At 42.1% G+C, this 13358-nt stretch overlaps 1 protein-coding gene across 3 annotated transcripts in view; it reads left to right on the top strand.

The window, feature by feature from the left end:
* rnf220a (ring finger protein 220a) overlaps positions 1–10815 on the top strand; it is a 168097-nt gene extending 157282 nt beyond the window's left edge. For 2 of the 3 annotated variants that reach the window (XM_035912960.2, XM_006802741.2), the window contains exons 13-15: positions 3217–3387; positions 3809–3883; positions 8867–10815. In XM_035912960.2, coding sequence (XP_035768853.2) covers positions 3217–3387; positions 3809–3883; positions 8867–8938 — 318 coding nt within the window. In that variant the 3' untranslated portion in view covers positions 8939–10815. The remainder of the gene's footprint in view (positions 1–3216; positions 3388–3808; positions 3884–8866) is intronic. The other variant, XM_006802742.2, reaches the window with a different exon arrangement.
* Positions 10816–13358: the final 2543 nt, after the last annotated feature.

The raw sequence follows: 13358 nt of genomic DNA, 5'->3' as shown, positions 1-13358 counted from the left end.
ATGTAGCACCATAAACATGTGAAGCTGCGGTTAGGGGGGGCTATAACTGGCCTTCGACTTTATTAGGCCAGATATGTAGCAAGGGCTGATAAGGTCTGTCCCATGTCACAGGCTTATCTGAATACCAGAATGTACTGTATTTTTGGGACAGTCAGTGCATTCAGTGGATGTAAGTAGCAACCACTGATCACTTTCTACCTTGTAGAGGGATTCAACCCTCTACCCTCACCTATTTTTTTTCAAGCAAACATAAATTAAAAATGTAGTCACTGTGGCCAGAGTGCTTACCTTGATAATTAGCTGCTCGGTTTGAGTGACAGATTTTTCTGTTCGATAATGTTCGTGTGTTTTACTATAGGTTGTGTACTTGTGCTGCAGAAATATGTGAAGCACCTGCATGTAGGGCTGTGCGATATGAACAAAATCTCATATGCCAATATAAGACATCTATCGTCCCGATAACGATATAAATCACAAGAATGTAACATTTTCTGTAAATTCTGTGAATCTCGGGCAGCTCGTCTTGCGGGAAGTGTTTCCAGCTGCGCGTCATGTAGCTGGAGTCGAGTGTTTTAACCGATGCATGAAACTATACATTTTTAGACATAAATTGTAACGGCCGCCGTTTTCTTTGTGAGTATTTATTACACTGCGTGCTGTGGGGAAAAGCCTGTTCTAACATTTGAGTCTAAGGTTTATTTTTTAGCACCTGGCGGCTCTTTTTTACTTCTCTTCTGTAAATAATCTGCTCTTTTACGTGATTCAGTTTATTTTGAAAAGTCTCAACAGGATCTTGAGCTTTATTGTGAAAGGTTTATGTGGAACATAAACAAGCGGACACGAGATGGTGTTACCGTCGTTGTTGCTAACCACAACGCATAAAAACAGGCGCTTGTCCATCCGTAGTGTGGTTATATTAAATACAAGAGAAAGAGAGAACTTTAAGAAATTAATATAGCCACTACAGTGACCATCAAAACGATGAAAAAATATTGCCGTAAACAGTTTATTTTGCGACACCACGAAACAAACGATAGCGTAAAATGAAACGATAGACGTTTTTATATCGTCATCCGATATATATCGTTATATCGAACAGCCCTACCTGCACGCATCTCATTTCTGCTCTGCGTGGGAGCATTTTCACTGTCCGAGTGCTGCTGGTGTTGTGTTGCTGTTGTGTTGTGGCCCTTTGCATGGCTTTGCAATTTGGCACGATTGTCTGCTATCACATTTCCAGAGCGAATCATTTTTCTTATCATGTCATGCTTCATCTCAGGAGCACAGAAATATGTGTATGTTCAAATTCTGGGATAGCGTCCTGACTGTGCTGTGCACAAAGCAGGTTAAATCTGGAAAAATGTGTCGAAGTTTGGCTTTGTTAGGTGAAAAGACACTCCTGTACATCACAGCTTGTATTGATGGCTGATTGGACCTTACAGATCAATAGTTAAAGCCATGAGGGACAATATAGAGGTCCATCAGACACTTAAGATGCAGTTGCGTCTACGCCTCACATCAGTGTTTGTGTACCCCCACTTTGTGTCAAGTACCCACCCTGTCATTGTTCAAGCGTGTGGACAGTGCAGCGTCGGCATCCTGTGCTTGCTGCGTGTGAGTGTGTGTGTGAGAGCCTGTTGGTGTGTATGCATGTGAGGCGGGTAATTACCAACGCCTGCGCTTCCTAAAGGTCGCTGGGTGCCTGAGGTGACACGGAGGGCAAGGCACAGCGATCGATCACTCACTGCCCCATGAGCACACAGCTCTTCTCTGCTCATCTGTCACTGTCCCTCATCTGTTTTACGCACACACACAAACACACACTAAGGCATACAGAGAAATACAAATATGTCTACACACACACACACACACACAGGCCTCTTCCATCTAATCTGTCTCTGTCTGTCTTTAACCTGTCACTGGGCTCCCTCCCTGTCACTGGGTCTGATCTAAATGTCATCAGATTACTCTCACTAACTGGCAGATTTTGAAGCAGCTGGAGATTCCACCGCATCAAGTAGATGCACAAACACTTTGAGCAGATGTATGACTCAGTCTAAACGCCACCGCTGTCACCTCTACACCGATATTTCTGCAAATATTTCTTACTCATTTTTACCTTCTGATTGTCTGGTGGAAATGCTCGCCCTCTGTATCAAGTTGACTCAAGTTCTCTGTTAGCCTTTACTGATGCTGAGGATATCTCAGTGATGCAGCTCAGCACTATCTGTGGGTTTCTACCCCCATCTATTGGTCATTTTAGGGCAAGGAACTTAAAATGTGCTTTAAGATTGTCCTAAACTACTTTTGGAAATTCAATATATTCAGATATTTAAATATTGAGATATTTCAGTTTTAAAGTAAGGTTGTTGATGGGCTTGATTGCAAATATTTAGACTGTTTGAAGACTACTTAGATGTACTTAATGTCTGTTTCCATATAAGGAAATTTTAATGACATTTAAACATGCCTGAATTTTCAGATTAGCCAGTGTAGTATTGCTCTTTGCTTAAGCTGGGTGACTATAAGAGACCAAGTTTAAAAAATACTACAAGGACATATTTATCAAAAGAGCTTTTACAAGTAAACTGATAAATAAGACTGTAATGTGAGCCTGGTTCTGTTGGAGGTTTCTTCCTGTTAATAGGGAGTTTTTCCTTCCCACTGTCACCATGTGCTTGCTCATAGGGTTTTGGCTGATTGTTCGTGTTTCTCCGTTATTATTGTCGGGTCTTTATATATATATATATTGAGGCGACTGTTTTTGTGGTATATACATAAAACTTAGCCCATTCTTCCATTACCAATGTCAGTGAAGGGTCAGGATAAAAAAAGCCATTTATTTTACATTCACGCCTCAGTTGCACTTTCAGAGTGTAAATGTTTCTTCGCACTTGTAAAATCTAACCAATGAGATAAAACTCCTGAAGATCCGAGCTTTTCCAGTTGACTTAGCATTTTAGCCTAGTTGTCAGCTAACCAATCAAAAGTGGAAGAAGTTGTATTCAAAGCCTCACTTTACTTTCTGGCTGTCATTAGCACACACGGTGATGTTTGCGTGGGTTTGTGTTTGTCCACACGCGTCTTCTGTTGCTCTTTGGTGTCTGTGTGTGCGCGATCAGTACAAGCCCGGCTCTGTGATTAGCTGCCACCTTTCGCCCCCAACCTCTCCTCTCCAACCCCCACCTCTCCCTCCTCCTCCTCCTCCTTCCGCAGAGGAAGCCTGCTATCCAGTCAGGCGCGGAGCTCAAGAGCATAGGGGCCAATGAGGTCGGAGAGAGGCAGCCTAAGTCCCTCCCCCTTGGCCTGTATTGCCTGTACAGGGGCCTTGTGATTGGTGGCTACAGCAGCGGCATAAAGAGGCTCCTCCCACAGCCCTTACGGAGGGTAAGGCACTCCCTCCCTCCTTACCTCCTCCGCTCCTCTTCCCACCCTCACCTCATTCCTCCCTCATCTCTCCATTCTTTTCCAGAGGGAAAGAAAAGGACGCCCAGCAGGGCTCGTTCACGGCTTCCTCCCTCATCTCCCCCCTCCCTGCCCGTTTCCCTCTGTCTCTGCCCGTTGCCTGGCCGATGTCGTGTTTGTGCACGTGTGCGTGTACGTTTGTGACCCGCAGATTGCCGGTTCAATTTCCCATATGCTGCCTTGCTCAGTGGTTCTGTGGCTGCTGGCTGTCTTTCCGTGGTTAGTGATTTCATGCTGTTTGTCGGTCAGGGATTGTGTAGCGTTACTTGTTTGTTGCTAGCTAAAGTGAGTGTCCCGTGAATCCGATGTAGTTTAAATTTTTCCGTTTTTTTTTTTTTTATAGGACTCCTACACGATGCCGCTCACCTCCATCCAGTGCTGGCACGTCCACTGTGAAGAATGCTGGCTCAGGACTCTGGTACGCTCAAACTCACACACTTCATCTCACTCTCACACACACGCACACACACTCGGTGCTGCGGGGCAAGTCCTCATGACATGCAGTTATTGCGGCCTCATTTCATAGTCAGTGAATTTTTCTCTGTATTCATGCCCCGTAGGGAGGAACTAAAATGGAATGTTCCCCAAATGACCCGTTCTCTCTCAGCACGCTCAGTGCAGGCAGTGCAAACACTTGTAGCCTCAGTCAGGGAAAGGCTTAGATGGAATGGTCCCCAAAAGGCTTGTTAAAATGTTGGAATAAAGTGGTCAACTTCAGCCTCCACTGGCTTCTATGTACTGCCTTAGGTCTACACACACACACACACACGCCCCTCCGCTGTGGTTTTGCTGATTATTAGTTAGTCTAATATATTCAGTAGTGTGCAGTTAGCTGTTGCTAATGTGGTAAATGGAGCGCAAAAGAAAATAGTGTTCCTACAGCTGGAAGGGTAAACAGAAGGGTAACAGCTTTCTCTGATGTCTTTGCTCTTATCGCCTCTTTTCCCTCCACGAAATATCTGATGTTGTCAATGTTCTCGTCTCACCTTGTTTCCCCTGCCGCCCTTTCCCCATGAAGCTTAATCCTACTCATCAACATACTCCCAGGCCCGTCCCGCCTGGAAAACGATCACAAATAAGCTGATCATTAGTGCCACATCATTGTATACAGTATTAGTTGCATCAGTTTCCTAAAAAGTTTGATTTTTAACTTCATTGAATGATGTAAAAACATTGATTGCTGGAATATTTTGACTAACCCTAACCCTGGGGAAGATGTTAAACTTGAGTACACCTGAGCCAGTACACTCTTTATACAATTTTGAAGAACTTCCTGAGTAACATCTGGGTTAGTGTGCAGACAGCCTTGCATCAGCAGTCCTAGGGTTCTAATCGAAGCTGTCTTCTCGAGTCTTTACGAGTCTAAAGCATCTCGCTGGTGTTTTGAATGAAGAGAATCACCTTCAGTTTGTAGATGCAGTTTCAAATCTCTAAAACTCTTCACACTTTGCTCAGTTTATCCTTTTTGGGCATAGGCAGGCTGCTGATTGGTGCACCAGCTACCACTGTCTGCATTAGATTCAGTGTGTTAAACCATGTGACATCGTCTATGTCAGGGGTCTGCAACCTTTAACACCCAAAGAGCCATTTGGACCCGGTTTTGACGTAAAAGAAAACACTGGGAGCCGCAAATACTTTTTGACATCTAAAATGAAGATAACATTGTATATATTGTTTTTTACCTTTATGCTTTGTGTGAACAACGAAGGTGTGTTGCTTATGAAATCCATGAAGTGCTACAAAGAAAATTACATTTTATGTAATTGTGTTTTTTTTTTTAAATTCATTTTGAACTCTTAAAGAAATATAACCAAAGGAAAGACACCCAGCTGAAATAAAATGATCCATGTAGCAAACAAAAACTGTTGTGAGTCGCCACCCTTATATCGCCTTTGGGCTTTTGGAGCCTTGACCTGACTTTTAAAAAATAATTGGAAAAAAAGCACGATGCTGCTGAAAAATTAAAAATAGATATTTGCAAAATTCTGCCTAAATATGTATTTTATGTGTGAGGTGGAGCGTGATCTGCAGCACCGCTGCAGGAGAGGCCGACGCAGCTGAGCGGCACCCGCAATCACGCCTCGCCGCCTTTACGTCTGTCCTATCTATTCTGTTGGTGTGTGTCGGGCTGTGAGCTGCAAAGCTACAGCCGGCTGTATGCGTACAGCAACCGTGTGTGTAAAGTGTTCAATAAAGAGATGCTGAAAAGCGTGTTCATGCAAACATCGTCGGTCTGCCGTGATATGTTTACAATGGGACTTCTGCTCCTGAACCTCTGCGCACAGCATCTGCAGATCGGAGCTGTACGAAGTCACTTTCATCTTTACGCAGGACTGTAAGCTGCCATCTGTGAGGCGTGAGCAGTTTTTGTTTTTAACATAGTTCACGGTGGAGAACAGCTGCTGACATAATGTGGATCCGAAGATCCATAACTGGCCTACCTGGAGTTGAAAGTCTCGATAAATGCACGGTGCTTCGGCGGGTATACCGGCTTCCGCGAGTGTGACGCTTATTTTGAGCGATGAAAAAATAATAGAATATAATTTTATTTCAGTATATTGTGATATTTCAATATCACAATAATCTTCCAATTTAGAACTACATGTTAAAAAAAGAACTAGCATAAATAAAATACACTTCAGCTAAATAATTTATTTTCCCAAACCACGGGGAGCCGCACTATAAGGACTAAAGAGCCGCAGGTCGCCGACCCCTGGTCTATGTCGAGGACTGAATGGAGTAGACTTTATTTTTCCAGGGATTATGATGAATAATGCATGGGAATGTCTGATGACTATTTCAGCCTTGTATGCAGCTATACATTTTAAATGTGGTGTTGCTGAAATGGTTTGGTCCAGTAGAATAGCTGCATGATAGCAGATAAAAGCAACATAAGCTAATGGTCCCAACCATTACCACCCTTATTCATGCTAATAATTGTCTGAAAAATGCTTTCAGTTTAAGGTGATTTAAGAAGGCCTTCATTTGAGTACGAGCAGAAAGGCAGTCTGGGCTTGATTAATAAATTAGTTAGCCTGCTTTCTAATTCTTCTGTTATTAATTGCTCAAAAGAAAGCACTCCATTGTTTCCATCTGCAGCGTACCTGTGTTTTCTGTGTAGGTGTGTGCACAGACGTGCATCCTGCCACTGCTGGTTTAATGTATGGGGAATTAAAGTCATAGCCTGGAGACAGCTATAAAACCGGGAGGGCCAAACTGATCAAAGTAAATGCCCAGGAATCTAGTTAACGTCAGCCCAGCCTCTTACCACTTTAATGAGCGAGGCAGCTGGAGCACAGTGTAACAGGCACACACCCATGCATGCTCACTGCCCACAGTAAACAGAAGAAAGCTTTGACGGGCCTCCAAACAAACAGGAGAAGTGCTCCCTCAACAGAGTATCAATAAAATCGCTTAAATTACACTTAGTTAAATTTATAATATTAAACAATGCTTTGATATGTGATTTATGAGAGGTATTTCTGAAGAAAATGTTCATTACTACTACTTTTTAAACCATTCCAAACTCCTCTTCTTTCCATTTTTCCCCCCATACACCCCACATCCCATCCCTTCTTCTTCACTCTGGACTTTTTTTTAGTAATGTGGAGCAACATATCCTCTTAGCATGAGTATGTGACATCTGTCACTCCCAAATCACTCCCGTCTAGGCCCTTAACCGGTACACCTGCTTGAAAGAGTTTATTCAGGCGCTTACAGGAATTGAAGCCTATAAATCCTTGGGGGTCAGAGGTACATTTATGCTGACCGATTAATGTTTCAAAAGTGCACAAAATACAAACGAGATCTCCAGATTGTGTTGGACCCATGTCAGATGTTAACCCTACGTTTGTGTGCCGTATACTAAAGCCTCAAAGTCTCAGTTCGCAGTTTAGAGACTGATTAAAGCACCAGATAGTTTAGTAAAAGGTGATGAGCAGTTTTGTTATGTCTAACAACAGTATTCAAAATGTCATTCACTGTTTCCCATACATCATCATACATTGTGGGCCACATACAGTCCACTTTGATCTTAAACAGGCCATATCAGTGAAAGACATTTAAATAAACTAAGCCCTTAGATTCAGAGAAGTGCAGTTTCAACATTACAGCTCAGTTTTCCTACGTGATTAATATGTAAGATTACAGGAAACATTACCGTTTTTTTTTTTTTTTTTTACTGTGGACCCACTCTTTAAAACAAAAAGACATTGCTGTAGTAGACAGTTTCTGTCATTGTATTAATTTTTTAACTGTTACTTAACTACTTTGGTGTAGTATGAATGGCCACGGGGGAAGTCTTCATCAGTGGGAAACACTATACTACAGTTAAAAGTTCAAAATCTGCGCACTCATTCAGTTTTCAAAGCCTTCCGGTGGGGCAGATTAGAGTCTCCTGGTCCCCAGGCCTTATTTTTGACACCCCTGCTATACATGGACTTTACCTGAACCCCTTTGCTTGAGAGAATGACACTTTCAGAAAGTGACTGAGTAGTAGACCATTCTCTTGATCTTTCTTTGAAGGTAATGTAGCTGTGAGTGTTGGGCCTTCAGTCTCATGTTTTAATCGTGCTTCTGTTGTGGTGGTTTCCTTAAAAAAGTTTGTCCCATGTTCACATACTCCAGTTTGTCTGTCTTGGACTGCAGCTGACATCAGGTGGAGAACTGATTCATGAGCAGCCATGCCCGCCTTATGAAGCTCGGCAGCAGAACAAGGAATAACATCACCAGCTGCGGTCCAAGACGCTGGAGTCGCTCAGTTATTTATTATTACAACACCAACCAACCACCCCCACCCCCCCATCATCTACAACAAATAGAACCTAGATCTGTGGGAAACACAACGGGTGCATTTCATTTCTGATGTTAAGACTTTCCTCATAGCAATGACATCATATAATCCTTTCCTAGTTGACTCCAGCTGTGCCACTATTCTTCATTTGTTTATGGTCTGTTTTTGGCTTCTTTTCTTTTTTCTTGCATCATTAAGTGTAAACTCAGCACAGTGACTCTGTCAGAAAAGGATGCGCCTGCAGCCAGCAGTTGTTGGCGAGAGTTGGTGCGGGAAAGCAACAGGGAATTAGGACAGTGGTGAGACCACCCATTCAGAATCTTGTTATGCTGTCAGCCCTGTGTTGCATATTATCACCTGCTGCTTTACTGCAGATGGCACACTATCAAAGCAGTGCAGAGGGAGAGGAAGAGGGCAGAAGGGGAGGCAAGATGTGCAGCAAACAGGTTTAGATTCACACAGGAGGAGGAGGCAGTAAGAGCACTGGGTAACTTGTATTGAACTTCATGCTCATAGTCCCAAATAAGCAGAGTGAGCACTTCATTGTTGTGTCTGTTGGTACATTTTTCTGAGCTACCAAGCTAACTGTTGCTTGTCTGTCCATCACAGGGAAACAAGAAGCTGTGCCCACAGTGCAACACCATCACCTCACCCGGAGACCTGAGGCGTGTCTACTTGTAAAGAGCACAACCCCTGCCTTTGTTCCTTCCAGTCCATTCTTCCATCTTGGATTTGTCTCCTTCCCCGTCGATCATCTTTAGTTCTTCTCGCTCTCTCTCTCTGTTGCGCGGCCTGGGTCAGCAGCTGCCAAGCCTCCACGACAGCTGTGTTTGAGACTGTGCCAGTTCTTCCAGGAGGGCGGCTTGAACAAATGACTAAGCAAGCGCACTTTGGCTGAATCTGACTATGGTCAGCAGTCTCCTGAGTAACCTGCGCAAAAAATAAAGGGGAGAAAAAAAAGGGCCCGGAGACCTGCAGTCCCCAATTGCCAGCAGTTGTTTCCGCTGCCTCAATGACACAAGAACCTCTATAACTGTCTATAAAATAGAGGGATCTTACACTGAAGGACTAAGTCAGTGGAAACGCCCACTAAGACCTTGTAGCTTCACACTGCTGGAGGTGGACCTCAGAGGAACTTCGTAATACAGGATCTAACTCCCCTCCTCCCTGCTAGCTCTTCGGCAGAACTTCAGTGGTGCTGGATGGCGGGCTTCACCCTGATGACTTGAGAGAAAGCTTCTTTTCTTATTTTTGTTCACTATTGAAGAGACAAACTAATAGCTTGATCCAGCTGTTGCTTAAGAAAAATATAAATATAAGAGCTTGTCCACTAAAACTGAGCTTTCAACCAAACTGAGGAGCCTCACAACCTTGAAAAGGAGTTTGACACTCGCCCTACTCGTCCTCTTCTCCTTCTTCTTCTTCTCTTCACAAGCCTCGCCCTTCTCTCTTCCCCTCTTTTGTGGTGTTCTAGTGCAGTAAACCAAATTTTCTCCTCCCCCTTACAAGATGCAGTGCAAGCACATGTAATATAGTTCTATGTATGTTTACAATGTTGGGTGTAAATTACATAGACACACACACACACACACATATACACACATGACCATCAGAAGATACACACAGAAATATATAATATCAAAATCCAGTTTTTTGGTTGGAAGGGGTTGGGGGGAAAAAATGGCTGGAATAAAAGAAGCCTTCTGTATTTTTTAAAAAAGAAGAGATCCTTTGAAAAATCCGTTGACGTTTTATTTGACTGTACAGGAATTTAAAGAAAAATTGTAAGTAATAATAAACTACTCAAACTAGATGGTCAAGATTTAGGTGGTGTAATTTTTCTGCAGAGTACCTCAGAGAAAGGTAGATCTGATCTCGGTGTGCGGACAAATGTTGTGTTAGTTTTATTAAATGGAGAGATTCCCGTTGTCCAAGAGTTCCCGCAAACAAGCAGAACTGTGGAACTGCTCTTTAGTTCACATATTGTCCAGCTGAGCTTTTTCTTTTTTAACCTCTACTTCTGCTTCATGCTAATTGGAATAACATGCTGAGATCATATTCTAGACAGTCTTATTTTTTGTTTGTTTGGTTGGTTTACACCTACATGTCTCAAAAGAAGCTTTTTCCTCCCACATCGTTCTCATTCTGCTATGCTGCAAAAAAAGAAAAAAAAGAAAACATCAACAACTTAAGAAAAAAAAAAAAACGTCCTTGAAATGGCAAATTCCCAATGGGCAGAAGTCTTTGGAAAACAAGGATGGCCAACGCTGAACTGGCAGCCTCCAGGAACCCACAACCTCCCCCCTCCCTCAATGGCAGCAGCATCAGCAGCCAAGGTGGTGGTGTGCTTTGTGTTTGTAAAGCTATGTATTCTGTGCCGTCTTTATTGTTGTAAGAAATAATGCAAAAAAAAAAAACAAGAAAAAATAAAATTTCTCAAAATTCCACGACTGGTCCTTTTCATGCAGCCGGGGGTGGTGAAGTAAGACGTGTTTAAGAAATGTGTTCATTGTTCGTTCGCTGGAAAAACCAATAAAAAATGGGACAAAGATGCCAGAGACGCATTGTGAATGTGTTTTGTAATAAGACTTTGTGTCTCATTGTCAGTCGTAGCTTTTAAGTGGATCATCGTCCACTATTAAAAAAATGCAAAAGGCACACAGCTTAAAAAGAGGAAAGTGAAACAGCCGAGTTGGTCGGGCCTGATATTTGAGGACACTAATGCTGAAGAAACTCGATTTTGGCTTTTCCACTTCGATTTAAATGTCTCAAACACGTCCTTATAGGATATACTGGACAGAAATAAAGAGGGCTGTGATGCTACGCTGTTCCATTCACACTGAACTTGCTGATTTAAAAGACGTCCCAAAGATGGAAAAACTGCACAAGAGAGTCAGAGTGAATTTGTGTGTTGTAGATTATTGGAAATGGTACATGTCTTTCCCATTTGTAAGCTACATTTTGAATTTAATTAAATACTCGTAAATGTCAGTTTCCCCAACATGACTTTCTTTGTTTTGTTTTTTCATTTTCCTCACTGGAGCTTGTGGACGTGCCTAGGAAATAAGTCAAGGTTTTTGTTTTGACAGTCTTTTTGAGCAAATGATGCAGCTCTGCAGAGTAACCTGAAATGTCAGACCAACCTCATGTATCTGCTGAGGTCATAGTTTCCAACTTGTTTTGGGACACTTCCTCAGACATTTCGGTCCATATCGACATGACAGCATCACACAGCTGCAGCACATTTATCAGTTGCACATCTTTGATATCAATCTCCAGTTCCTCCACATTCCAAAGGTGTTCTGTTGGTTTGGTATCTGGTGATGGTTACAAAACTTGTAAAAAAAAAAAAAAAAAAAGATTAACATGACGTAAAAGTCCAAATTAATTATTAAGCAACTCCTCCTGCAGAGTTGCTGCACCCCTCCATCAGTTGGCTTGAGTACAGAGAACTCATTGTCCTGTTCTAGAAACCAGTTTTAAACGACTGTATGACAGCATGTTGTCTTTCTGCAAGCGGCCATCAGAAGAAGGATCTACTGTGGTCATAAAGGGATGGACATGGTCACCAACAATGCTAAGGTAGGCTGTGACATTCAAACAATGCTCAGTTGATACCAATGAACCCAAAATGTGCCAAGAAAATATTCGGACACCACGACACTACAACCACTACCAGCACAACTATTTTTTATCCTGTCTCCCTCCCCTCATCCCCAACCGTTTGCACACATGGCTGCCCCACCCTGAGCCTGGTTCTGCCACAGCTTTTTTTCTGGTAAAAGGAAGTTTTGCCTTGCTTGCTGATTTGGTTATCTCTATTATTATTGTAGGGTCTTTACATTGAGCTGCCTTTGTTGTGTTCTGGCATCATCTTGTACATAAAATTGAATTGAATAAAATAGGATGGATCAATACTTTCATGTTGTTCACACCAAATTCTGAGTGGAAATTGAAACTAATCAGATCACCCAATGTTTTTCTAGCCTTCTATTTCCTGTTCTTAGCTGACAGGAGTGGCACCCAATGCGGTCTTCTGCTAGTGCAGCCCATCTGCTTCAATGCTCGGTGTGTTATGCAATCAGAGGTGCTCTTCTGCATACGTTAGTTGTTACTTAAATCGTTCTTCTTCACCATTCATATGCTTGGTTTGAATTTTAGCAGGTGTTTTGGCGATATCTGTGTGCCTAAATGTATTAAGTCGCTACCTTGTGATTGGGCACTAAGATATTTACATTAAGAAGGACATGTGCAGATGTATTTAACAAAGTGGTCACTGAGTGCAGTCATCCAACAATGTCAAATTCAGTTTACAGAATTTTAAGCAAACTTGTCCATTTCTGACATCCAGTAGAGCCGGGATGTTCTGACTCTCTGGAACTAGAACAATCTGGAATGGGATTGTGGTACCTTCAATTAAAAAGAGATTAAATCTGATTGGCAGTATAATGCATGATTCCGTTGAGTAAGTAAATTTTCTATGTGTTGCGGCCTGGCTTTGCTTTTTTTGGCTATTATTAAGAAAATAATGTCCTCCCACAGTGCTACATACACCCATAACACATCTTTTTTTCATTTCCTCATTGCTGTGATGCCTTCCTGATTCAGACGTCAATGCAGATGTGGTTGTGTGTTTAACGTAAAAGTATTTTCAATTGCAAGTTTCACCAAAAACATTAATGACAAGCTGTTCATAGGAAGTTTTACATTTTTAATATATAGTTAATACTAGCATTGTTTTTTAGCCAACCAAAGTCCAGAAAATAGAAAGGAAAAATATTGCTTTGCTGCTTATTTATGCAATTATTACAAAGGAACCTGGCATGTTGCATACAGATGAAAAATATGGTTCAGCGAAGGCAGAGATTTTTTTTAACTCGTTGTTCGTATTACAGTGCAAGTCTAGCTGAATTCTTTGACTTTGAAGGAGTTGGAAAAGCCCAGAGCCATGCTATGCTATATTTCTGTTTTTTACTTTGAGTAAATTTGCAAGAATTTGAAGCAATCCATTTTCACTTAGTCATTATGGGGTATTGTTTTTCACATTTTGAGGTGAAGCAGGAATTTAATCAATTTTGGAATAAGGCTGTAACATGACAAA

The sequence above is a fragment of the Neolamprologus brichardi genome, chromosome 18 (assembly GCF_056152115.1).
Source record: "Neolamprologus brichardi isolate AB-2024 chromosome 18, ASM5615211v1, whole genome shotgun sequence".
NCBI classification, from domain to species: Eukaryota; Metazoa; Chordata; class Actinopteri; order Cichliformes; family Cichlidae; genus Neolamprologus; species Neolamprologus brichardi.
Note: the sequence above shows the minus strand (reverse complement) of the source record. Positions and strands in the feature narration are given on the sequence as shown.